This window comes from Pholcus phalangioides, unplaced genomic scaffold (assembly GCF_987345545.1).
Source record: "Pholcus phalangioides strain wild (caught in Gottingen) unplaced genomic scaffold, Ppha-v1.0 ptg000007l_1, whole genome shotgun sequence".
In the NCBI taxonomy this organism is placed as follows: Eukaryota; Metazoa; Arthropoda; class Arachnida; order Araneae; family Pholcidae; genus Pholcus; species Pholcus phalangioides.
In genome coordinates, this window is record NW_028301600.1 from 995,595 (window position 1) to 1,023,529 (window position 27,935).

Sequence of the window (27,935 nt, forward strand, 5' to 3'; positions counted from 1 at the left end):
GTTTGTCAAATGTATTATTATGACATTCATTCAACGATATTCGAGGTTCACGAACCCAACTAGAGGATAGCCGACGGCTTTCCGGAAAACAGCCTTCTTCATCCTCCAATCATTTAATAGCTAGGTAAACCTGCTATTATAAAGACTGCTTGTGAGACAGAATGTCATGTGGCCTGCCTTAAGGCCTATGAACAGCTGATCAAGGACTTTCTTTAGCTCCCGAGTAAGGGCAAGGTGTGGTGTAATAATTTGCATCCTTTGCATTTCTTCTAGTCAGCCCATGCATTAAACTGCCTTTCATCGACGTTCCGCAAGGAAACTGCCATGTGTGGGTCAAACGGCCATTTTCTTTCAATAGTGAAGCGAGACGAAAAAAATCATCTCTGATTTTCAAGTAATTCTAAAGATATAATTTTTGAAATTATTTTTTTATATAATCATTCAAAAACCGGGTTATATTTATATACACACCGTATTTCTTGGCCTATCCGCCGTGACACTTGCCTTCTTAAAAATGCAATTTTGGAGGCTGCAGCGCTTACTCTGAAACGGTGTTTACGTTGGGTAAAAACATTATAGCATAACATTCAAATATATTAGCGAATTAAATTGCATTTCAACTAGTCTGTTCTAGTTAAATAGGGAAAAAAGGTAATATGAAGTTTAATTTTAGTCTAGAAAGGTACAGCCGTCAGCTCATAAGTTGTACGAATTTTTCTCTGCCTATGTTCTAATTTAATTTTTATGCCCATGCGGTGGATAGCCAAAGAAATGCGGTATGTATATGGGTAGTAGCGTACGCAGGATTTTATCGGGGAAGGGGATTAACTTTTTATACACCCTAATCCTGGCTTGGAGGGGGTAGTTTAATCCTAAAAACTTCGTTTTGTTTACAGGGTTATCGAGAATAAACTTTCCCTACTCAGAGGATTGTAGAGAGCGTTGTACTGGTCCAAATGACACTAAAATCGAACGCTTTGAATGATGTGATCACTACTAATACAAAAAAATTAGCCTAAACATTCTTCAACAGATGACGCCACCGCTAAAATCGAGTCCATCATGAAAGATTGAAATAAATATTATTTCTTATGTGTGAACATAAGAAATAACATTAATGAATGAATATAAGAAATAATATTAAGGAATGAATATAAGAAATAATATTAAGGAATGAATTTTATTTTATTAATGGTATTATCTCGATGAAATAAAGTTCGATCGTTGTTCGAAATGTGTAAAGTTTGATCCCACTTTGAAGGGGGAAGAGCAAAAATTTGAAAATAATTTCATGCCGTATGGCACGATAGTCATTCAACAGATGTCCAATACGATTCAATAACAGTTGTTTTCTGATCATGTAGCCGTATTTTCCACGGCTAAACGTGATAATTCTGCATTAGACATTCCAGAAAATGCTGTCTTCGAGATGTAGCACGGTAACAGGTTGCGCTCAATTTCTGCGAATATAAAATTGGAAACTAAGAAACACCCATATATGTTATCCATATTTGTTATGGGCATCTTTCTCTCAGCCGCTTCGTTGGTCATTTTGCCTGTTGTGGCCTTGTATTTGTATTTATCTGTAAAATGATTTGTGAAGCGATGGCGTCATCTATCGGTGAATCGTTTTATCTTTTAAATTCGGTAATTGTTGAGCGTATTATCCGAAGTGTTTGTTGTCTGAATTCAGTGTCGTTTGAACCAGTAGAACACCATCCACATTCCTTTTCTCGTATATAAATTTGTTCTGCCAAATGAAACATTCTAACACATTTAACTCTCACAAATCGAACGTGTCTTGCTGCATTGTTTTTTCTTTCGAATTTGTCTTAAAGGAGACAAATTTTACTCAATACCATGTATTTTTTCGTCGGCTACAATTAAAGTACAAGATCCATTGAAAGACTGGCATTCTTCCTTGTAATCTTCATCTCCACAAATAACCACTCTTTCGATGAATCTTGTATTAACAAGTGGAGAAGACATTTCTATATGTGCAATGTAATCAATTACTTCAATAAATTGACATTAAAAAAAATATTTTTCTGTGTTTTAGTTCGTAGATACTATTGATAAATTTTTAATTTAGAAATAATTTCTGAAAAAATTACCATGGTGAAAATATATATTATTAAACATGGGAAATTTGAAAAGGTTAAACGTGGTCGAAATAGTTTTTACAGTTAGTTAGTAGAATTAAATTGTGATATCACGATTGATAGATACTTGTAACTAGGAATAGGATTTTATGGCTTAATAACTGACAGAATATGCTCCATAAAAAAAATTCATTTATGACTTAAAAAACTAAAAATGTTATAAAAACCTAAATATATGCGTATAGGATGAATATAAATAGTGAATAGGATGGCCACATTTCCTCGAGAAAAATACGGAAAATTACAGGAAATCGCCAACTGTCAAAAATCATGCTAAAGATACACAAATAAAATTACCAATTGTTGCTAATATTGCAAAAAATAGCCAATCATTGCTATAAACGATGTAAAAGATAAGTAAAATTGTCAATTATTGCTGAAATCACCAATTGCAGGAAATAAAGCTAGGGCGGAGAGAACTTGGAGGTAAAATCCCGCTTCATTGTTATGCTGAAATATGAAAATATGCCTTAAATTCGGAAAATCATGAAAAAATGCTCTATTATGTAAAAATAGCGAAATATGCAAAATGCATAAAAAAAAAATGGGAAGCGATAGAAATCCCAACAGTACTTATAACCATGCATTTACGAGAAAAAATAAATAAATCAAAGTCAGTGCCAATGAAATCACAAATCGTACGGTTAATCGCAATTATTCGTACGATAATAAAGCCCAGATTTCCCATTTACCATTTTCAGTTAACACAATCGTGGTCTTTCTTTCATTGTAATTATTTTTGTAAGAATTTTCATAGGAATTATCGGAATGCTCTCTTCAATGATTGTTCATCGGACAATAGTAATGTGGAGAAAAGTCTGATCAATGAACTCGGTTCGTGTGTTTTTAGTTCGTTTTTCCCGTGACATTGACATTTGTGTGTCGAGAGTTGAGGTCGACGATTATGTCGGAAGCATGGGAAAGTATTAGTATGTACACGTCCTTGAACAATGAAGCGAGTGTACATTATTGGGGTGTTGTTTCTATTGTTACTCCCTCGAGTTCACGCTCGACCAATCACAAATGAATTCTCATCGTTATCAAAATCATCCTTTGTCTCACTCTCGATGGTTACTTCCTTCATAAAGAAACAAAACGTGTTACTTTTTGTGTTCTTTATATTCTGGCAGCGGCGTGTAATGAACTGTTCGTTTCCACAAAAAACGATCGGGAAATCGGCCAAAAATCTGAAATCCAGGGGCAGCTCAAGCTTACCTGCTGCCCCTAAAGACCACCCTGGCTGGTGGCTGACAGGGCCGGGTGCATCCTGGGATAAATGCTAGTTTCTTAATAAAAATCGATTGTTTGATAAACAAAATATGCGTGACCGTACGTCCGGCTTTCATAGCAAGTGTCCCTTGTTTTCATCCAGTATAGTGTTGAAAGTGTAAGGAGGCAGCTTTTAGTAAAAAATTTATTTCAAACTTCTTTCTGGTGCTCCAGAGCCGGATTTTTCCTCTGCCTTTATTTACTTTTCCAGAAATATTACTGGTGTTTTGGGCGCCAAAATCTACACTTGCTACCCTTGTGGCAGAATGCATTCTTGTTTCTGGTATTACGGCCCCGGCCACTGTATGTTCTCTCAAGTTTTCTTAACATCTAGTCGTCAAAGTATGGCTCAAAAGCGTGAAAATTGTTTAAGGTATCCGACTACCTTTTTTGTCACTTTTCTTTAAAATGGTACAGGAGTGAACTTTGATAACATTTTTTAATAGAAAGTGTCTCGAAATGGTGAAAACGGTGACAAATTTCGATCTGCCTTTCACATTTTCTATGGAAAAGTCGTTTTTATGTCAAATTTTAGTCGAAATTCACGTGATATTCGAAACACGATTGCAAAAAATTTTGTGAATAAAATGCTTTATTTTCACAGTACATTTAGCTAGTAATGTTGCAGGTTATGAACCAAAATTTAAAGGATTGCATGGTATGCTCATAAGTTACACCCAAATACGTTTATGCACGTGTGAATTTTTTGAAATTTCATCCTACATTTCGTGTATAAAACACTTCAATTCAAAAAATGTGTGTGATAGACCTTAGATTTTGGTTCATAACCTCAACAATGTATAGCAAAATATCACATTAAAATTTCGTAAGGATGCAATGAATAGATTTTTACAAATCATGTCGCAAACTCAAGTAAAATGTCAAAAATAGCATTCTTCATAAAGCACGTTTGAAATCTTTATTCGCGTATTACTTGTATGTAAAAACGCAACACTAAAGTGAACGTAACTTTGATTGTAAGCATCATATAAACAAAACAAGGCCTGTTTTGGAATCTCAACAAATAGGGCTTTTATAAAAAATGAAAATCTATATTTTCTTCCAAAATGACGTTTTCAACGTAGTCGGATACCTTAAAATGTTGGTGTCTAAATGAGAATCCTAAGCTGCCTTCCCTGACAAGCTGCCACTCGAGTGCACCGTGCCCCTCGCTGAAGCCACCCCTGCTGAAATTCGGGAAAATTTCTGGTGATTCTCAAGTTTTTCGATATGTAAGTCTAGTGAAACGCAACGTGTTATCAACTGACGGATATGCAGAGAAATTGGAAACATTTTCTGTATACCAGGGATCTTCAACCTATGGCCCGAGGGCCACATTTTGCCCTCCGTGCTTTTTGCTGTGGCCCACCGACCATTTTTAGAAAATAGCTACTCTAAATGGAAAAACGATTAAGGTATCCTTATCGTTCCTATACCTTGTCATTTTTCTTTAAAATGATACTGGAGTGAATGAACTTTAATAACATTTTTTGGTAGAAAGTCTCAAAATGGGGAAAATAATAAATTTTGGACTACCTGTGTTTGTCATTTTCTATGGAAAAGTCACTTTTATGTCAAATTTTAAGCAAAACTCATGTGATATTGCAAACGCGATTGCAAAAAATTCTACGAATGTTTTGTTATTTTCCCAGTACATTTAGCTAGTAATGGTGCAGGTTATGAACTAAAATTTAAAAGATTGTATGATATGCTCATAAATTACACTTAAATCTGTTGATGTATATGTGAATTGTTGGAAATTTCATTCTACATTTCGTCTATAAAACACTGTAATTAGACAAATACATGCGATTAGATTTTAATTAATGGTCTCGGCAATATATAGTAGAATATCATATTAAATTTCGTAATGATACAATGAATGGATTTTTTTAGAAATCGTGTTTCAAACTCAAGTAAAATGTCAAAAATAGCATTCTTAGTTAAACGCGTTTAAAGTTTTTATTCACGTATTGTATGTAAAAACGCAACACTCTAAAGTGAGCGTAACTTCAATTCTAAGTGTCATATATACAAAACAGTGCCTGTTTCGGAACCACAAGGAGTTAGTGCAAGTAAAAAAAAACGCGAACACAGACTGAAAATTTAATAGTATTTGAAAATTGAAAAATTTGAAAATGTTTTTTTAGAAAATTTATGTACAGCAACCCCCTTAAAAGTTTCTGACTACGTTAGCAGTTTATTTTCCCGTTTCTAACCGCAACCCTTTTTCGAGTTGAAGTAACGCTTGACATTAGAGGAGCTTGTTTTCAAAAGAGAAAATTTCCAATTTTGCTAAATCTACAGTAGAAGCAAAAAACTTATTCCTCCGGAATAAATTTATTTGCTATACGATAGTAGAAAATAGCCCAACAGGTATAGGAATGGTAGAAAAATATTTAAATACTATGTTTCTTGATCAACATTCAAGGGATTTATCTACATACGAATTTTGGAAGTGTTCCATTCGGAAAGAAAATTAGTGGAAATGTTACCTTTTGATTAAAATTTGAGCTGGTCAAGTCTGAAAAATTGTAGACGTCTACGTCACCAGGTGATTTCAGAAGGTTTTATCCACCCCAGGAAGGTACTCTTACTGCCCTCTCGTCATTAACACAAGAAACACGATCATTGTACATACACGCCCCATAACGGACACAATTTTGAATCGCATCGACGGGATCCAATGTATCTTGCTGTGCATTATCGAGCATTCAGAATTTTCCAGTTTCATGGGTGTTCGTTATCGAGAGAATAAAAATACGGAAGTGTATGAAAAGGTAGATGTTCCCTTTCGATAGAAACGACTAACTTTAAATTGTAATTTGTACCAAAAATATTCCCATTTGAATAATCCCGGTTGCATAATCCGACAGAGCTTATCCCAAAGATTCATAAACCGTTAAAAAGTGCATTTCGGAAAAAAGTGGAAATATTCCCTTTTGAAAATAAGCTCCTCCTTTAGTGTTTAAGAAAAGAATTAACAATCACATTTAAAAGTTTTATGAATTTGTTTGTTCGAAGGGAGCCGAGCGTAAAACTCGTGACGAAGAAAGAAGAGCAGCAAAGCGCAAGTTGACAGCAACTGGAAGTAAGCAATTCTTGCTGATTTATCTTTCTAAAAAATGATATTCTACCGAAATCTTTTTCTCTAGGTGTAACCATTTTCCTGCATTTGCTTCTAACAAAAGGCTTTTTTTTTCAAAGGCCACTGTTGATTCACGTCAAAAACGTAAAGAGAAACTCGAAAGAACGAACGACGACGTTTAGTTTTACAATGACATTTCAGATCGCGACGAAATACGTTGGACAAACCCACCATAAGAATGAAAAATAAAACATCAAAGGCTTTAATTTTCACAATAGTGACCATAATGGGTTTTGTATTTATTTTATATTCGAAACTGGGTTTTTAGATCCGTTGATCCGTAACGATCTGAATCAAATCCTTCAAGTTCATTTAAAGCGATGTCCTCTAAGTTTTCACAAAATCTTTTGTGTCAAGGCCAACGAGGTAAAAAGAAACTCTCGACGTATAATATTCGTACGTATATGACTGAAGCGATGAATAAAAATCACCTGATAAAAACATAAACAGGCAAGAAGTCATTTATGACTCTGTAACCTCAGGGAGTTTTCGAGATACGAGAAAAGTGGTAATTAAAGTTTGTTTGTCTGAAGCGTTTGCTTGTCTGATGATCGTTTTTAATTTTTATGCAGTTTACGTAAGGATCCAAATTGTATCCTTGTCGCTGCGTTAAACCCCATTTTGAATAGAAATTATAAGCCGAATGTTAATCGGCGTTGCAATTATTTCTTTTAAGTGCGTTAGGCTCTCTTTCAAAAGTCTTTGTTCTTTTGACGAGAAAGTCCTATCGTATGCAAAAGAGTAAAATAAACACACATACAAATACACATTATTAAAGATGCACCAAAGACATTTCTGAACTTATCTATCGCAACTGGCGTAAAATAAGCGTTATGGTGTTTTAACAGAAAAAAAAAACCCTATTTTTTTTAACGTTATGTGGCGCAAGAATTCAAGGATAGGCCACCCTGTCAGCAAATTCACTCGAGTAAGTATTTCCATAAATACTCGTAGTCGCAATTATTGTGGCCTTATTCTGTTCACTTTTTTTTTTACGATGGAAATATATAGTTGTCTTCAGTTCGTGAATCAGGTTTTGTTTCTCTCATTTAGTCAAAACCCGTAAGCTCTGTAAAACAGCTTTATCTTCAATCTTGTGTGATTCGAAAAAAATAATTAGGTCTCCGGTTCTTTTATTATTTCTTCTGAATATAGATTCCGATTCAAGCATGAAAATAGCCTGGTCGTGAAAATTTTCATGTCATCCTTCGTGTACTTTAATTTTGAAACCCATAAGATGGGGAACTTCAACCCGTGTCCCGCGGGTCAGTGGTGGTTCGCCGAGACACTGATTAGTAACAAACGAAATCTGTATTCCACTATCTGAAAACTATGATCGTAAGGCAAGATTTACACTGCATGTTGCAGCTCGACGCGGATTGGTGAAAAATCTGAATCTCGAGCATAGGTGGAGTTAGACTTGGAAGTCTGGGGGGCACGATGATGATGATGTCAATTCATATATACACACACATATACATTAGATCTGCCCACTTCACTTTTGACGCTGGGGGGAGGCGCCCCCCCCCCCATAATCTCGACTTTTTTTAACCGATACGTGTCGAGCAGCATGCTGCATCGCTTGCCGTATCACGCCAGTGTGAACCCTGCCTAATTCTCATTCATATTGGACATTCTTTTTTAATCGTGCTTTTATCATTCATTCTTAATAAGTTGGTATATCTACAGATAAATCAAATCTTGACCAGAATTCTTACTGGCCTTTTTTTTTTATTTAAACAAAAAATTACAAGATACAAATATGTAATATACAAACATAAATTACACAGAAAAATACGCAAAATACACACATATATACATGCACTATGTAACCCCACCCAAGGGACTGTAAGGTTCGAAATTGTGTTCAGTTTCTACAATTTATCAGTAAGAGAATAACTTATTAAAATTTTCTGAATTCCATCAGAAAATTTTTTATCAACATTGGCCGAGGAATATAACCTTAAATGAAATTTGTTGAGGAATTTGATATTTCAAGATGAAAGTTTGTTTTTTTCAACGTCAGACTGGTAGTCTTGGGTATTATTGTACAAAACTCTCAGAGTGAACGAGCTCTAAATTTGTCGAATTAATTAGTAACTACTTTACAAATAATTGATAGAAAATCATATTATTGTCATTTATTTGTTATTTTTTGCAAAATAAATTCAAATTTTACTGTAACTCATTTTATAGTCATCAGGAGGATGGCTGCCCAGCCCTTCTGATTCACCCCTCTCATTAAATGTAGCCCGCGTAACTTATATTGACGTGGTTTTCGAATGCAAAACGTTGAAGACCCCTACTATACAATACCTACAATAGTTATTTCAAGAAATCAATCGCATTCATAGAAGCGCAGATAAACTCGTCAATGAATGAAATTGAATTTTCATAATTTGGTATTTAACCCTCTATGGCCCAGTGTATATTTGAATATACATGGTCAAAAAACCCATTACACCTATTTCTTTTCTCAATTCTTTGGTATTATAGAAAATGCATTTTTTATACAATGCAAATACAAAATTCGAAACCCCAACAAGCAAAATGCCCAACAAGGTGGCTCGAAAAAAAGAAATAAAAAATAAATATAATTAGAAAAATGCCCATAAAATTATGGTTGTCGTAGTCTAAATACAGCCACCCCAAAAAAAGCCAGAAAAAGTAACTAAACAACTAAAATATCTGCCCATAAAGAGAAATATGGTTTTTCATTCTTTAAATATGGATAACTTCTCGACTACTGCCACCCACCTTATCGTATTTCCTTTTGAAAATATCTATCGTTGTGAAATTCCCGACATCAGAAGGTAAGCTATTCCACGCATTTACAACCCTATTAGACAAAAACTCCCTGCGATGCAATGACCTAGAATTATCCTCAACTAATCGAAACTGGTGTGCCCGAGTCGAAGCATTTTTGAAAGGCGGCCTAACGATATTTCATGATCCATCATATCGATCCCCCTGAAAATCTTAAATATTTCAATCATATCTCCACGACGCCTGCGTTGTTCCAAAGAATAAATAATCAACGAATCAAATCTTTCTTCATACCTCAAGCCTCTCCTACCCCGCCCGCCAGTGCTCTAGTGGCACCCCTTCAATCCTTCTGAAGTTGGATCTCCAAAACCGTACGGCGTACTCTAGGCCAGGACGAAGTGATGTTTTTAATTTTGTCATTTTAGTACAAAATACGGCTATATGTAAGGGCAACACCTCTTTTTATCTAGAAAGATTTCGTTCCTTGGTGTCATTTAACGAGAGCTGCTGAAATCTTACGTGTTCACAGATTTATAAAATCGCACAAAATTGAGAGGATTAAAAATAAAATTCAAGGTAAAAACCATTCGCCTTTGCTAAGCATTATTTTACTGTTTATAAATAGCATTAAATTCAAGGCAAACTCTACATTTTACCCTTAATTAACTATTTTAGCTAATTAAAAAATCCACTCTAATTAAATTGCTGGGTATTTTTGTATTTTGTTCAATTAAAAATATGCTAGCATCAAAAATTTACATTTGTATTTTTCTGAAAAAATTCAATACATTTTTATCGGGGTGAGCCATAGAGGGTTAATACAAAATAAAATATTTGAGTAGAATTGTCTAAATATATAAGTTTTGCTTCATTCCTTTGTTTCAAATGCGTGTATTATAAAAATTAGCTAACTACTACAACACTCCATGAACTTCATGTAGGTTTTACTTTTTATATTTTATAAGAAAATTTTTCTCCGTAATGTCAATACGTCAATCGATGCGATGTCACAGATTTAACGTACGAGAACTTGAAAAATTTCAGTATTTTTTTATTTATTTTGTTTATCTGAATAAACACAACTACAAGAATCCAATTACAGTTGTGAAAAACACATATAATACCAAAAGTATAAAAACTCTAGTGCAGAATCAATCACTGGCGCAAGAATGGCCTATATAAATACCTCGGTGCAAAAATACTTGATGAGCGTGTTCTATATATTGAGGTACACGAAAATTAATTTTGGTTAGTAACAGTGTACAATCGATTCTATTGATCAATAATTTATGAAAAAATATCATGAGAAAGAAATTGCGCTTTTGCTCAAGTCAGGGGGGTCTTTAATCCATTGCCCGCTGGCCAAATGTGGCCCTTCGAGCTTTTTGCTGTGACCCGACAATTTTGAAAAAAAAAGCTGCTTTTACATAGAAAAACGATTAAATTCCAAAAACAAATTCGTTAAAGATCTCTGGGCCACTGATATCTTTACTGCTGTATTTTTAACTGGGACGCACTTTCTGGATTCAATAGTAACGATGTGCATTTGACACATTAAAAAGGACCGTCGTAACGAATACGGGAGACCCGGAACAAAAACTGTTTTTGAGGCCTATGATTTCTTATAGGCTACATATTCCGAGAGACCAAATTCGGCATCCAAAAGGTATACATAATCACAGAAATGCTAAAAAAAACCACCTTTATGAAATACATAATTTTAAAATTGAAAGAAAATTTCACAATGGATGAAAATTTATAATTAATGAAAACGATTATTTTCTAATTAATGAAAACGATTATTTTCTAATTGATGAAAATTTATAAATGGAAAAATGGCTATAGAATTACTGAAACAAACAACTGCAGAACTACTGATAGAAATAATTTCAGAATTATTGAGAATAATTTCAGTATTGTCAAGAGCAATTTCAGAATCGTCAAGAGCAATTTCAGAATCGTCAAGAGCAATTTCAGAATCGTCAAGAGCAATTTCAGAATCGTCAAGAGCAATTTCAGAATCGTCAAGAGCAATTTCAGAATCGTCAAGAGCAATTTCAGAATCGTCAAGAGCAATTTCAGAATCGTCAAGAGCAATTTCAGAATCGTCAAGAGCAATTCCAGAATTTTTAAGAGTAATCTCACACACGCGCAGAATTGTGAAGCAATTTAAGAATCGCCAAGGTTAATTTCAGAAATTTACAAAGTAATAATTCATGAAAAAGTGAGAATTTTTGAAAGAAATAATTTCATAATGAAAATTTTAAAATTGGTGAAAAATAATTTCAGAATAATCGGGACTATAATTATCGATTTAACAAAAAAAATTGATTATAAAGAATTAATTAATGAAAGGCATATAATAAAATTTGCAAATAAATCCAATTCAATAAAAGGAAGTAATTTGCAAATAAATATAAAAATTCCAATTCAATGAAAGGAAGAAATTCAGTGTAAATAAAAGTGTTTAATAAATTTGGGGAACCTTGGTTTAATAGCCGAAAATACCACAGTATCCTGGGTGGCCCGCCGGCTTCGTGGAAAGTTCAATTTAGTCCGAATGTCTGAAAGGTTGAAAACCCTGCTCTAAGCTGTTGATCTTAAAGAAATTTCTAAGTTGTGTGGCTTAGAAATTTCTTAAAACTTCAGTTGGAAAAAGTTTATATTTTTCCAGAAAAATATTATAAAAATAGAATTTCAGGTGAATTACATTAATAATAAAAGGTAACGTGATTGCCAAAAATTAAACAAAACTTCGTAGTCAATTCCATACGCAAGCTTGCTTTTAATTTTTAAACATGTTTCTGAACGGAAAAGAAAATTCCTTTCACATCCTGAAATGAATTTCGCATCAACGGATAAATCTCAACAAAATAACTGCAAATAATAGGAAACTGTTAGTGGTTTTTTTTTTAATTCTGACACAACAGTTACTCGTAACATGTTTACGCTTTCCATTTCAACTCTCTTTCACATCACTTATGGGTCATTTATCAAAAAAAGAAGAGTTTCGTCGATTGGGTACCATTTCGATGCGCACAATGCAATGCATACTAGCGCGAAAGTTGTTGAAAAAACTTAGCGCTGTGTTGTTACTCGAACCTAAAAAGGCTAGGAGCCAGTAGTAACTTAAAACGACTAGGAGCCTCAACAATAGAGCTTGATTGCCTGCTGAACCCGTGAAAATTTCCACCCCAAACGTGTAATTAATGTCTTCCACAGAGACAACTTTCTTCTAACAAAAAAAATGTAGAGGCGGGCCGAAAGCAAGCTGAGAAAACGAACGAGTGCAAAGATGCAAAATAGGGCCATTACCGTATTCAGGTCAACTTGAGAATACTTTACAATTACTCTACAATGAACAAAACATGACATGTACCTCAACACCGATTGCTAGTTATTTGCCGATTACTACGCGAACAAATATTCGTGCAAAAAAAAACCGTTTTAAGGTAAAAGGAGGAAAAAACATTACAGAAACGTCTAACGAATGTGTTAAACCTAAGAGTAAAGTGAAAGTAAAGTGTTTGCGCTGTCACTCACAATAGTACGTTTTTTGGGATTTTTTCCTCTGATTTTCGACAGGTTCCCTGCAGATACATTTAACAACGCCCTTTCACTTGATTGGCTGCCAGTCATGTTTAAAAATATTTTTGAATTCCATTTAAAAAAATGCAAGATTTTCTCTAAACTATTCTCCAATAGAAATATTAGTAAAAATACATTTTAACCATTGGTTTATTTAAATTTTTTTTATAAATGTATACATTTTCTTGATTATATGCGCTATTCTATACCAGTATAAAATTTCACATCTCCAATACTCGATTTTTTTTTAATTTTCAAAAAAACATTAAAAACAGCTTGCGGGCATTATAAAATACCCTGGCATCAATGTAATTGAATAAAAATTGATTGAAAATATAAACGAAACTTTAGTTCATGAAATGAAAGTTTGTGAGATTTCATTAACTCAGCATCATTTAAATTTAAGTTTTGAAATTTAATTTTAAATAAGATTGACCGTCAATGAAATCTCAAACTTCTGCTTCATTTCATGAACTGAACAGTTTCCTTTATTTTGAATTGATTTTTATTCAATTATATCGATGTCATGTGCGCGCAAGCTTGTTTTAATAGTTTGTTTTTTTTGAAAATTTACAAAAGATTAAGTATCAGAGATATGTGAAAGGAATATGGACGAGGTGCATGTGTGGTTTAGTAGTAGTACATAAATCAAGAACATGCATAAAATATTTGAAATAATCCAATGGTTAAATAGTATTTTTAATATTTATATTAGGAATGGTTTTTTCACCCCGTTAAAAGGTACGAGACCCTTTTAAACGTTTTTTTTTTTCATTATTTTTAGTACTAAAAACGTGTACCAAGCTCTCCAACGAATGGCTTGCAGCCACATGTGGTCCTCGAAGCTTTTCGCCCGCCGACGAAAAGGTTTACATAGTTACCAAATTTATAGAAATGCTGAAAGAAAAAAATCTAAATAAAAAAAATTTTCAGAATTTGCGAAAGAAGAAATTTCAAAATTACTTTTAGAAATACTTTCAATTTTAGAAATTTACTTTCAGAATTAATATTCAATGATAAAATATAATTTCCGAATTGAAGGAAATTTATATTTAATTTAAAGTAAATCAGAATTAATGAAATTCATATTGAATTAAGATTCGATCGGGTCCAACATGGCAAACTCTTGAAGCGTTTACACGAGATTGGAATAGGGGGCAACTTGCTGAATTGGATAGAATCGTGGTTAAGAGATAGGTCGCAACGAGTTATGGTGAACGGGGAATTCTCTCGTTGGACAGACGTCACAAGTGGAGTTCCTCAGGGAAGTGTCCTTGGCCCCATACTTTTTTCACTTTTTATCGATAAACTCGATCAGGGTATCGATGGAATTACTAGCAAATTCGCAGATGATGTGAAGCTAATGGGGGTAATCGGGAATGAAAGCGATAGGGAGTTGCTCCAGACCAACTTAAACAAGATTGCAGCATGGGCAAATGAATGGAGCATGACGTTTAGCGTAGATAAGTGCATGGTCGCTCATTTTGGTTCGAACAACCCACGGTTCTCTTACGAGTTGAATGGTGTCACTATCACGGATGCAACTAGAGTCACCGATTTGGGAATTCTCATTGACGAGCGACTTAAGTTTTCTGAACATTGTTCAGCGGTTGTCAAAAAATCGAATAGAATGCTTGGTCTCATTTTCAAAAAGGTCTCTTCGCGTTCTCCTAAAGTCATTCTTCCTCTTTTTCGAGGCTTAGTTCGTCCTGGACTGGAGTATGCTGTAAGGTTTTGGAGACCATACCTACAGAGGGACATAGACTTGGTTGAAGGGGTGCAGAGAAGAGCTACGCGTGTCCTTATTGGCACACAGGGCTTGAGTTATGAAGAAAGACTTCATTTTTTGAATATGTTTACATTGGATGAACGCAGGTGTCGAGGAGATATGATCGAAGTGTTCAAAATTTTCAATGGGATGGATAGGATGGACCATGAACTTTTAGTACACCGCCAATCGACTGCTTTTACAAGGGGACACCAGTATCGATTGGTGAGGGACAATGCAAGGTTATGGTGTCGCAGGGAATTTTTCTCCAATAGGGTTGTTAATAAATGGAATAGCTTACCCCCGGAGGTAGTAAATTGTAACACAATTGACACGTTTAAAAAGAAATACGATAAACATGTTGGGGTAAATCGAGAAGCTCTATCCATACTTAGAATAAGACAACCATAAGTATTTTTTATGGGCATCGTATAATATTTTATCATGTGTATATATTGTTTGTAATTTGTGTTAATTGCTTTTTTAATTGGGTTGCTGTATTTTTGAAACATATGACAACCATATTTTTATGGGCATCTTTTTATCAGCCACCTCGTTGGGCATTTTGCCTGTTGTGGCGTTGTATTTGTATTTGTATTTGTATAAGAAAAATCCTCACGATAAATAACATTGGCCCATAATGTGCCCCCCCCCCCCGTTTGACTCGAAGCGCTGGGCCCCCTCATTAAGACTCCACTGAGAATCTAAGTGCTGCAGCATGTCTTGTTGACCCTTGTGCTCCATGAAATTTTTTTTTTTGCTTGCGATGTCTGAAAGTTTGAAGACATCTATAACAACACATGCATAAACAAAAACGGAGCATATATACATTATATATGTTATGGTAAATGTGATTAAATCTGTTATTATGCATACCTACCAATCGTCTTGGTAAGTTTATGAATTTATCACTTCTACCGGCAAATATGCATATGAAATACCCAAGCGTCTTTCGTAAATTTGATAAATACTGAAAACATATCACACTTCTCCGGCGATTATGAATAATAAACAAGTGTCGCGTTGGTAAATTTGATAAATATGAAAAAAATTCCAAATGAGTGTCTAGTATGTGTTATGAATATAATCGAATCACGATATAGTGTTACAATATATGTATGAATTATCATGTATAGTATATCATATAGTACGATTTATCATGTTTATCAACGACGCGATGCTTGGGTAACTATGCATAATCGCCGGTAAAAGTGATTAAAAATTTAGGGAAATTTATCACACTTGCCAAAATTCTCGGTGATTTTTCATAACCGGTTATTTAGTACAATAATCGGATTTTTTTTATCACATTTACTGTACATATGCATTTTAAACAACACGCATAAACAAAAACGGGGCACATATACAAAAGAAAATATAAACAGCAAAAACAACTATCGAAAGATAAGCCGCTTATTATATATAGCTTGACAAGTTAATTTTTAGCTCTTGAGGCTAATTCAATTACTTTTTTTTTGTGGCATTCTGACGTTTGGGGATTCTAATGAATTTTAAACATTTTTTTTATATACAGGGTATTTAGAATTAAAGTTCCTGTATTCTGTGAGAGTAGTTTTTCCTCAAAAACTACTTATTATGTTACTTATAAATACAAATACAACGCCACAACAGGCAAATTGCCCAACGAGGTGGCTGACTTAAGAACATCATGGATCCCCGAGCCCTACCTACTACTGCTACACCACACATGCACCCCGCCCACCCCCCACCCCCTCGCGGAACCCCCAACGAATCGGTACATGCGGGAATGTGCGTGTACGTATAATACTTATATATATATTGCTCTTATTACGTTTTTCCTCAAAAACTACTTATCCGAATACAGTCAAATTTTCAGGTTATTCAATGAGACCGTGGGATAGAGAAATAATTTCAGAATTAAAGAAATACTTTTAGAATTATTGAAAAAAAACTTTTCACAAATATTTTACAATTCTTTAAAATTAATTTAATTTGGAAAACATTTTCCATTAATTTAATGTAAATTAATGAAAATATTAATGATTAATAAATTTTCCAAGTTAATGTTAATACATTTTTTTAATTACCTAAGGATTAAAGAAAATTCATATTCAATGAGAAAATAATTTCAGAATTAAAGGAAATTTATATTTAATGAAAAATAAATCGGAATCAATTAAAATTCATATTGAATGAAGAACTCTCACGATAACTAAAACTGTCCAATAATATACCCCCCCCCCCCAGTCTACTCGAAGCGCGGGCCCTCGCTGGGCCAACTCACTGTTAGAAAATAGTGTGATGCAGTAAAGAAATAGTTCAATTTTTGGCCAAATGTGACCCACGATCGCAAACCTAATTATGTAAAAATTAATTTAACGGCACATTTACAGATGACGTGACCCACTTTATAGTACCAGAGCACTTAAACGGGCCGTGGCACATTTACAGAGCACTTAAGTAACTTCACTGTCACAGTTAGTTGCAAAGCACTTTAGTGGCACACTATTCAGTTCCACATCACGCAAGTTACTCGTGTCGTAATTCTAGATCACTGAAGTGGCCACGGTACATTTCGTTATCACTCGAGTAACCCATGGCACATTTCAGATCGCTTGTCTTGTGTGATGCAAGGCACATTTACAGATCTCTGAAGTGGCCCGTGACCAGTTTTCAAATCAGTGAAGTGGACCGCACTCTCCTAAAGGTTGAGTATCCTTGCAGTGTACTGGCACTACTCCGACCAATATAGCGCCCGCTCTGGAGGACGTATTCTTGAAACTTAGTATATACGCTATATGGCCCATGGGAAAGAGGAAAATTCAATGAAAAAGCGGCGCTTTTTCACCTGGTGGACGAAAATTGAAAATTTTTTATTGCATACATCTTTCCTAGTCTCATTAAGATATCCTGAAATTTTGACTATTTGGACGAGTTAGTTTTTGAGAAACTACTCTGAGTACGAACGGGAACTTAAATTATAAACACCCTGTATTTCTTTTTAGGAAAAACAAAATAATATTAAATTCATTTCTTTCTATTGAAAAAAATTCCAACCCCGGCTAATGTTCAATCAGTAATGCTTTAAAATTCTCGAAAAAAAACGTGAAAGTGAACCTACAAAAAGTGATTTCCAATGTTAGTTCTTAAATGAAAAACCGAAGCTCCAGCATTTCTACGAAATCTTTTCTTTTCGCCGGTCACTTGTCTGTATGCGGCTTATTTATACCAGAAAGTACGGCACATGTACAGTGTACGAAGAACATTTAGCACTTCCAAAGCAGTTGCTTAATTTTCTATTTAAAATTCCTACACATGTGCACCAATTCTAATTGTTCGTTCTAGTTTTTCGAAACAAACGTGTATACAGGGTGTCCTGTAAGTGCTGATGCGACTTTATCTCATCAACCGTCCATCGTAGAGGTATGATTCCGATTTAAAAAATGCTCAAAAGATGTTCAAAAATTGAAGGAGTGAAAATGCAGTGCGTAACAAAAAAAAAAATCTAAATTTTTATACGGTCGCCCTGTCCTCTAATTTACCAATAGAAAGTTGTTACCCTGTCTTTCCTGAAGCCCACAAAAATATTTCAAGTTTTTAAGAGCAATATTCGCTGAGATATTCGAGTTGAAAAACGGAGGAAAGTTAGGAGGGGACAGCATAAATGGGGGAAAAAGCCTTGTCCGTTTGTTTTCGCTGTTCTTTCATAGCTTTTTTCCGATTTTTGAACGCACTTTCACACACTATTTTACTCTCGAAACTAGTACAGGGTAATTTTTGAACGCCTTTTGAGCATTTTTTAAATTGGAATCGTACCTTTACTACGAACGGTTGGTGACATAAAAGCAGCGTTAGCATTGACAGGACACACTGTATTTTCGTCGTCACGTGCAAAAGGTAATATCGCAGCAGCAAAAATCTTATGCCGGGATTACACTATAAAAGTTTGATAATAGCTCTTTTAAAGAACTTAAAAAATCCAACCAATAAGTATATTTGTTACATTCGAGCAAATGCAGCCAATGATCTTATTGTTTGCATTTTTCAAGTTTTATAAAAGAACTTTTCTTAAACTTTTATAGTGTAATGCCGGGATTAGGAGCGCAAGTTCTTATAACCGTCTCATTTGCATATTTCCACCGAAGTTGCTCGTATCAGCGCCACCTATCGGCTGTTTTGAGGTTTTTCCTTAAAAAAAAAATTCCGTGACCCTGCAAACCGTTTTTTATTTGTTATTTTTCCGGTTTTTATGAATTTTAAAAGTTTCTACCCCGACTTTTGCCCACCCTGCATCTTAGATCACTGGTGCCCAACCTTTAGAAGAGTGCGGACCACTTAATTAAGTGATCTGGAACTACTGTGCTGAGGTTCCCTCCAGTGGCCTATGAATATGCCGCAGTTATCTATAAACGTGTCGCGGTACATCTAAATGACCTGTGGGCTGTTTCAAATCACTTAAGTGATTTGTAAATGTTCCTCGGGTCACTTGAAATATGTGCAACTGCACCGTAGGGCACTTAGGTGCCTCGGAAATGTGTTGCAGGCCGCTTGAGTGCTCTAGAACTGTGCCGAGTTCATTCAAGTGATCTGTATGTATATCGCGGGTCACTCAAATGATATGTGCCGCTTAGTTCATTTTTACAAAATTTTGTTCAACTTCGCGGACCACGAAAGATGAGTTCGAAGGCCATATTTGGCTCGCGGGTCATAGGTTGAGCATGTATGTCTTAGATGGTTTCTCATCCAGCATACAATGTTATTAGATGTCAAACGCGGAACGAATCGAACAGAATGCACCATTTAAACCCACGATTATCCTGTAGGGACGATGCAGAATTAACGCGTGCAATTGAATTCCTCGAAATGATTCGTTCATACGTGTTAAATCACCATCTCGACGACACAAATAATTCCTAGAAAATGTTACGGGGGAAAAAGTATTTCAAGGTGATTATTTGAAAAAATTGTTTCATATTTTTCTTTGGTATATCTTTAAATGTCGTGTCCTCGTATTTTTTTAGCGGCAACACGTGTCACGTCTAAGAATCGACAATGAATCGTCCTTGTTGTTTTTGTGCCCTCGCACCCATTTTCTATTTTGTGAATTCACAGACTTGACATCTGGGTGTATCGCTTTGACAAATAGCCACTCTGAAGGCAAAAGCCAGTCGCGCCATTCCATATGCAGACCGTTAATCAATGCGAGACAATTATGTGAATAATTAAGTCATTACTCGAGTTTTCTTTTGCATCTTTACTTTTACAAGATGACCGTACCAATTAAAAGTTCTGATTTATCGCAACTCTCATTTTCATTCTGCTCTGCTCTTATTTGCGTGACTTTTGAACATCGTCCAAAATCATAATAGCCTGTGGCGACAAAAATTGTCCATCATACACTTCTCATCTTGCTGCGGCTCATCTTTTTCGAATAAAATAATCATCCGAATTTTATGTTGAGATTTTTCATCTGCAACTGAAATTTTTAAGGGAGTTGGTGCACGATCTTGACTTCCCATGCTTTCCTATGGGAAAAATCTCCTTCCTTTTGTAATTTACCGACATCATAGACCAATAGAATGGACCAATCGGGCCCCGAGTTAAACAGGAACCAAAACAATAGAAGACTTTTACTTATTTCGGAAATTATTTATTTTGTTAATTCTGAATTTTGATTGCTACTGAAATAATTATTAACACTAATTCTGAAAAAAAGTTTTTGATTAATTACTGATTAAATTAATTCTGAGGTTAACTTTAATCTGAAATCACCAGAAATGATTCTGGATAATTCATTTCAGTAATTGTGGAATTAAATTTTTTCCCGATATATCTTGAAATCATTTCTTTTAATAATTATGCAAATATTCTTTTATTGATACGGAAGCATTTTTTTATCAGAAAATGCGAAATTATTTCTCTCATTGTTTTCTAAGTTATTTTTTCACTAATTCTGAAATTGGTTCAAAAATTCAAAAATTATTTCTTTAAGTAATTCAAAATTTTCATAAATTCTGGAATAGTTCCTTTCAGTAATTTTGAGTTTCATCAATTTGTTCCGGAATTATTTCTTTCATTTATTCTAGAATCAATTGTTTTTCAATGTTTTCAACCATTTTCTGAAAATGATCGGCGGGCCACGACAAATCTTGGAAGGCCAAATGTAAAGGCCGTGGGGCAGCGGGCCATGCGTTGAAGACCCCTAATTATACCCCTTAGTTACACTCGTTGAAAATCGAAAGGAAGCTTACTTCATTAAAAAATATATCACATTTCGAAGGGGATTTAGTGATTTCTGTGGAGCAGACTCGTGATTTGTTATGACGAGTTTTTTCGACCTATGGGGCTGACTGTTTGAGTAGATGTTCATCATCGAGCTATAAATGCGGAAACACGAATAAGTTATGTAATAGAACATACATGATCAACCCATGACCCGCGAAGACAGTTAAGTGCCCTCACACTTAATTTTGTAAAAATGAACCAAGTGCCACATAACCAAATAACTTAAATTACCCAGGATGCATTTGCAGATAACTTAAGTGACCTGCGACTCATTTACGAACATCTAAGTGACTTAGAGCACTATTCGAAATAGCTTAAGTGGCTCGCGTGCATTTTTGTCTCACTCACGTTACCCATGGCACATTTCCAAATCAACTGTGAGCAGTGGCACATTTCCAGATCACTTAAGTAGCCCACGAAACGTTTACGGATCACTTATGTGGCCCGCGACACGTTTTCAAACAAATGAAGTGGCCCGCAATCTTCAACAGGTCGAGCACCCTTGTAGTAAAAGTTAAATATTTTCAGTCCTTGCTAACGATTCCCTTTCCTCATCGTTTGTGAAATAAATTCCTTTGGGAAGTTTCGTAAGCCTCGGAGTGTCCCGTTTTGTGGTGCTCTGTGATATCCGAGAGCTTGAATAATGCTTGAAATCTTCTGCTTGCAGATTCCGATGATCCATCAACAAAGACTTACGTCGCTATACCTTTTGCAGGCGGACGCAAAAAACTTGATGAAATGTATCACTTGCCTTGCGATCGCTCCGAGTTTTATTCCATGAGTGACCTTCTCAAGCCCCCTGTGCTATTCACACCAAACGATGACGGAGACAAGGTAAGAGAGTTACTATTATCTTTAACCCTTTAGCTTCAAGTACTGGAGGTACATTGGTCGTACACCAGTATTGGTTATTTCTAAACCCAGCTTGTTAACATGATCGTATGTCCAGCGTTTCTCAACCTTTCTGAGTTCAAGGACCAGTAAACTGTCTGAAACGAATTGACGGTCCACTTGCGTCCCGTATTACGGGATATTCCTGTAATTTTGGTTCCGAATTTTTTGTACATTCATCCCGTTTTTCAGGTTTATTTGTATTTTTAATATTTGATATATCGTGAATACAAAGTGTTATTATATTATGATAGTTATGGCAAAAAAAGTAAATATTTCTATCTCAAGTTTAATGATATTTGTCAGGTACAATGTTTCTTCCCCAATTTTTCAGCAATTCTATTAAGAATCGGTGATTCTTCCTACTTCTGGCAACGTATTTGTTCACAATTGGCGATGTCCTGTATTTTACCCTACTTAGGATCCCAGTTTACACTATTTTTCTCAACTAAATATGGTGGTCTGCTCATTTGTCGCTGTGGTGGTCGAGTGGTTATAGTGACGGACTCGCGATGCGAGGATCCGGGTTCGAACCCCACAGTGGTGGTCGGCTGAAGTTGGTTTTCTGTGGTTCCCAACTTCAAGGCGCAAATGCGAGCCGATCTCCCCGTTAAAAAGTCTCGCCACAGAGAGCAACAGTCCTACAACGATAAATCATTCAATCATAACACTTCACTCATAGTTAGAAAAACTGGTGGCAGATGGCAGCACTACACATAACAAGCATTACAGAGAAACAAAAAAACTTCACGTCAGGTTTCACTACACGCACATTCCCGCATGTAACGATTCGTTGGGGGTTCTGTTTTGTTGTAAAACATGATTATTAGGTTCATGTGTAAAATTTTAACATAGTTTGACGTTTAATAGGCCTTTTCTTAAGATAAGTTTTTCGAAGTTAATCTATCGAGATAGTTCAATAGGTCTTGAATTCTCTCAATTTGTTTTTGCTAAAAATTGAAAAACATTTATCGCTTATATTTCTTTTGAATTCTAGGGACTCGGGCGCGAAGAGAGATTTTTAACGATTTTCGCATCGAATGTATGCCACGCAATATGGCAAGATCAATAGAATGAAGTTGGTAGATATGTTTGATAAATATTCATAATCACACAACGGCTGAATCGTCTAATAAAAGAACTGTTTTTATGATTAACACGTTCTTACATGACTGATTTCAGCTTTCACAAATAATTCTATCTTCACGAACAAAGAAAAACAAAATGCTATTATAGTACAATTATTCATTTAGTTTTTATCCTGACACACAAACTACTCGAGTTCAGTCTCGTCACGATTTCGCGGTTTATTTCCAACTCGTGTTTTTCTTTTTTGCGTTCTCATTCGTCGACCCGCTTCTTATTCGACATTTCAATCGTGGGGCCATGATTTGACTCATTTATCTCCATTTCTAATGTATTACACGATGATTCAACTTTATATCAAATACCATCTTTCGATTGACACGTAAATGAATCAAAATTACGAACGAAATGATGCAGCGTTCGATTCATTGCCTGAATTTTCTTTCAGTTTAACCAATGCATATGCATGTAGTTCTAATAGATTTTTTCTTTTCGACCAAATATCTTCGAATGCCATCGATCATGACAGTTGTGAATGTTGCCCCAATATATTACAATAGTGCGACGCAATTTGACAATCGAATTCCTGGAGACTGCGCATGCAAAAAATTACTAAATGGACATAGTATCGCAATTTTAGATTATTTCGGTGATGGATCAATGTCGAATCACGAGGCACCATTGTGTTCTTTTGGAATTAAAACCTCAACTTTTTTCGCGTTAGTTAAATATTTTTCACTTTTTAATGCGAGTTGAAAACGGAATAGAATATTATTAAGAGTTGACAAAAGACTAGTTGTTTTACCGTTACCTCGGGCAACTTTCTTTTTTGTTTCTTCATATAGAACCAAGAAATTTTATGAATTGCCACAAGCATGACCCGTTTGCAATTTGTTAACCACTGCAGTTATACCCGCTTCTTTCGAATGTAAAATGGTATTAAATTATTGGCGCTGTGGTGATAGACTAGGGTTGTGGACGGTGACTTAAGTGCAGTTAGTGAAATATGGAAGGACTCGTTATTTCTGTAAAGTGTTGGTCATCTGTATAGTAATTTAGAGTACGAGATGTTTCACGAAGTGTGTCAAGAGAATGAGTTCTACGGTTTATTTTGAGTTTAAAGTAAAATATATTGGCATAAAAGAGATGCGGTTGTAATAATGTCACATATATAAAATAAGAGAAAAATAAAAATTAGTTTTTGTACGGCCCCAATCAAAAAATGTCAAAGTAAAGTTTGCCTTCCTTCATTATAACCGAGATGAATTCATCCCGTAATTCATTTAATGAAAATTCACTGAGATTGAAAATCATTTTGTTCCTTTTCTAAGTCCTGAAATTTTTTAATACTAGTTATTTCAGTTCGCAAAAAATGACGAAAATCAAGAATTTCAATCGTAGATCTTTCAATGATTTTTCAATAAAGAGTTGTTAGTTATTCGCTATCATAGGGGAATTTTAGGAAAAAAATATTTTTAAGGAAGAGCAGTAATAATTTAGTTTACCCTCAATTATTTTGCGCAGGGATTCTGTTATATCATTATTTTTTTTTCATTGCTTGTTTTGGGATAAACCATAGAATTCTTGTTCCATTCGAACACTATTAAACATTCCGTACACTGCTGCATGGTTTTCTTCTCGTTCAATCTACTAAGGGGAAAATTTGTCTTGATTATTAACAGCGCAAGGTGAATTTTTCTAGATATGTAATTGAATGCGTTGACGTCTTGTTCCTTATTTTCGGAACGTAATATGCATTGCACATACAGGGTTCCCAAAAAGGACTCCCTGATTTTAAAATGAAATAACTCGGAAACGGAGATTGATAGAAGAATAAAACAAGCGGTATGAGTTACTTACCCCGGCTCGGCGAATATGATTCGCCATACGGGGGTTCGCCGGAGAGAGCATTTATTTTCTCAATGTAAAAAAACAAAATTACATCCTACCCCCCAGGGAGCACCATTAATATCCCGCGAGCAGCAATTTGGTTCCCCTGAGGCTTACAGTAAGTATTTTAAATTAAAGAAAAACATTAGCATATTAGCAAGCGGAAGAATAAACAAGTGGTATGTTTGTTCTGAAAGCCATAAAAATCTGATACAGAAGTTTCAAAAATTGTTACAAATATTGCCAAAGAAGGCGCTGTATGCTGTAATCGCAGTATGGAATCCGAGAAATAGGCCATAAACTGTCCTTCGCAAGCAGTCATTGCAATCACACGCAATACACTAAAAAATGTGCACCCTTCACAGCACAGAGGAGGCGCAAACGAAGAATGAAATTTCCAGTCGCACTCTGTAGTGCCTCAACGAAAATGGGCGCACATGCCTCACAAATCAAATCTTGAAGGTCACCCAGTGTTACAACATTGTTCCGGAAAACAGTATTCTTCAATTTGTCCCACAGAAAGAAATCCCCAAGGGCTAAGATCGGGTGAGCATGGAGGCCAATCCATGCTTGTTCCAGTAGATGTGGATTATTTCAATGCATACTCACAATGACTCTATTCCCGAAGTGTTCCTAAATAAAGCCAAAAACCGTTGTGGTTGGGTCCCATCTTGCTCCATGTGGTGCCTCGTCGATCTTCCAACCCAAGCGACAAACTGTTCCAAAACCACAACATACCGTTCAGGAAATGATCGTTTGCGTCATCTGTGCTGCGAAAGGTGTACATTTTTGAATCTATTAAGATGTGATTGCTACGACTGCTTGGAAAACACGGCTTATTTCTCGAACAGCGATTAAAGCATAGTGTCCTCTTTCAGCATATTTGTAACTAATTTTGAAACTTTCAAATCAGATTTTTGTGGCTTTCAGAATAAACATATCGCTTGTTTTATTCGTCTACCGATCACCGTTTGAGTTATTTCATTTTAAAATAGTTCTTTTTGGGACACACTGTATCACTCACCCCATATGGCTGCGACTGAGACGGTGGTTCCAATTCAGAAAATTAAAAAGATCGATACTTCAAGCAGACTCAACTGAAAATAAATCTGTTTTAATAAAACAGATTTTTAATAAATAAATAAATTAATTAATAAGATTTTTTTTTGTTGTCATTGATTTATATATCATCAAATGTTTTATTATAGGTATCATCAATGGAGCTCAGTTTTTATACGAATCATCCTTCCATAACAGAAGATCACAGTGGATCAGGGTAAGCTTAACATTTTTGACCATAACCGTACAATTTTCTCAATATTTAAGTTTTAGCCAGGGCCCGATTTCCGCATGGGCATCATAAGCATTTGTCCAGGGCCCCATGTTTTAAGCCCCCCAAATTTATAATATAGTATATATTTTGCTCAAATTTTTACAAATTTTGGAAAATCAAAGAATTTTTCCTAAATCACATCACACTATTTCCAAAGTGTCCGTTATTAGCAAACACTATTTTAAATATCGATCTCAATAATATAACAATCAGCGATAGATTTTACACAGCATGTACAATGTAATACAACTCCACGATTAAAATATGTTTCAATGTGGCAATCTTTTGTTCGATTCCTCAATTTTACATCTTTTGACTGTAAAATGATTTATGAAAGGATGAGAAAGTTTGCATTTTTGATCAACCTCAAATCTTCATGATGATTCTGTATATTTTCAATGCAAAACTTTAATGCATCTGATCTTGCAAACACTTTTTTAGACGAACTGGAAGAATTTTCATCCTTGGTTCAGGTTTGTGAGACAATACTACAAATGTTAAATAACGCTAGAGGTTTAGAAGAGATATTACTTCAAATGTTAAGGCAGCAGGGAATCATTATTGACATCACCACCAAGATCAAGCTGTTCTAGAGAAAGATAATTATTTCTATTGAAAAGGATAAAATCATTAGTTTTCTCAAGTCTTTTACAAGAAAAACTATCATCTCTTTAGTTTTATTGTGTATTGAAGCTGAGATAACTCAAATTAGATTTTGATGATATTATCGAGAGCGGGAAAAAAAACATTTATTGTAAAATAAAAAAATTTCATGGAGAATTTTACATTACATTTCCCATTTAAAATAGTGCATATCCTTTTTTTATGTGTTTACAAACAACATGTACTGTATTTGCTGACGTACCAAAGCTCTTCGACCACAATCGGGGGGGGGGGCACTACCTCTTTTGCCCAGGGCTCCATTAAGTCAAAGTCGGACCCTGGTTTTAGCCTACATTATACCCAACATGTAGAGATGGCGATCGTTTACAGACATCTAGAAATGAAACTTCAATGATGAAGAGTTTTTTCCCCCGTGTGGCTTATGAAATGTCATTATGCAAATGAGTCTCGTTAATGATCAGTGAGGTGGTAATTTTGAAGTGATTTATGTGCATATTTTTAGATGGGAGTCACATTTACTAGCTTGCTGAATAATTTATGAAAGACTACATCGTTTTGAATAAAATTATCTCGAACCCGAGACAATAATATAGATGGAAGGCAGATTCCCCGGTATCTATGTTTCATCAAACCGGTAATCTATGGCGACTTATTGCTTGTGTGGACGACTGAATGTTAAAGTAGTTCTATCGCTAGTGAGAGCGTTTATGGAGTTTTTATTAGCGTATGTAGCAATTTTTGAGACGTATTCCGAACGAGAACATGTGCCCACATATCTTTTTCAAGTTTCCATGAGAAAACGTTCGTAGAAGAATTGAACTAATCGGTGTGCAAAAGGAGAAAAGAATTATCTGCTGATTTGTACATAAGACCTCTCACAAAAATCTGCTGAATGTACCGAGACGAGGATGATTACTGGTTACTTAAGTGGTCTCATACTTTTTAACGTGTTGAAAAACAATACTCTAAAAGAAATTAAAAATACCATTGATTTAATTCAAATATTTTACAGTTTTGATTATATGTGCTATCCTATGCTAATATAAAGTTTTGCATGTCTCTGATATTTAATGTTTTGCAAATTAAAAAAAAAAAAAAAAAATATATATATATATATATATATATATATATATATATATATAA

At 34.9% G+C, this 27,935-nt stretch overlaps 1 protein-coding gene across 2 annotated transcripts in view; it reads left to right on the plus strand.

Annotated features, from left to right (window-relative positions):
• Nucleotides 1–27,935, plus strand: part of LOC149084778 (grainyhead-like protein 1 homolog) — a 203,733-nt gene that overhangs the window by 160,315 nt on the left and 15,483 nt on the right. Inside the window, exons 11-13 of one of the 2 annotated variants that reach the window (XM_089232525.1) lie at nucleotides 6,456–6,522; nucleotides 21,636–21,802; nucleotides 26,044–26,111. In XM_089232525.1, the coding sequence (XP_089088651.1) occupies nucleotides 6,456–6,522; nucleotides 21,636–21,802; nucleotides 26,044–26,111 (302 nt within the window). The remainder of the gene's footprint in view (nucleotides 1–6,455; nucleotides 6,523–21,635; nucleotides 21,803–26,043; nucleotides 26,112–27,935) is intronic. The other variant, XM_089232526.1, reaches the window with a different exon arrangement.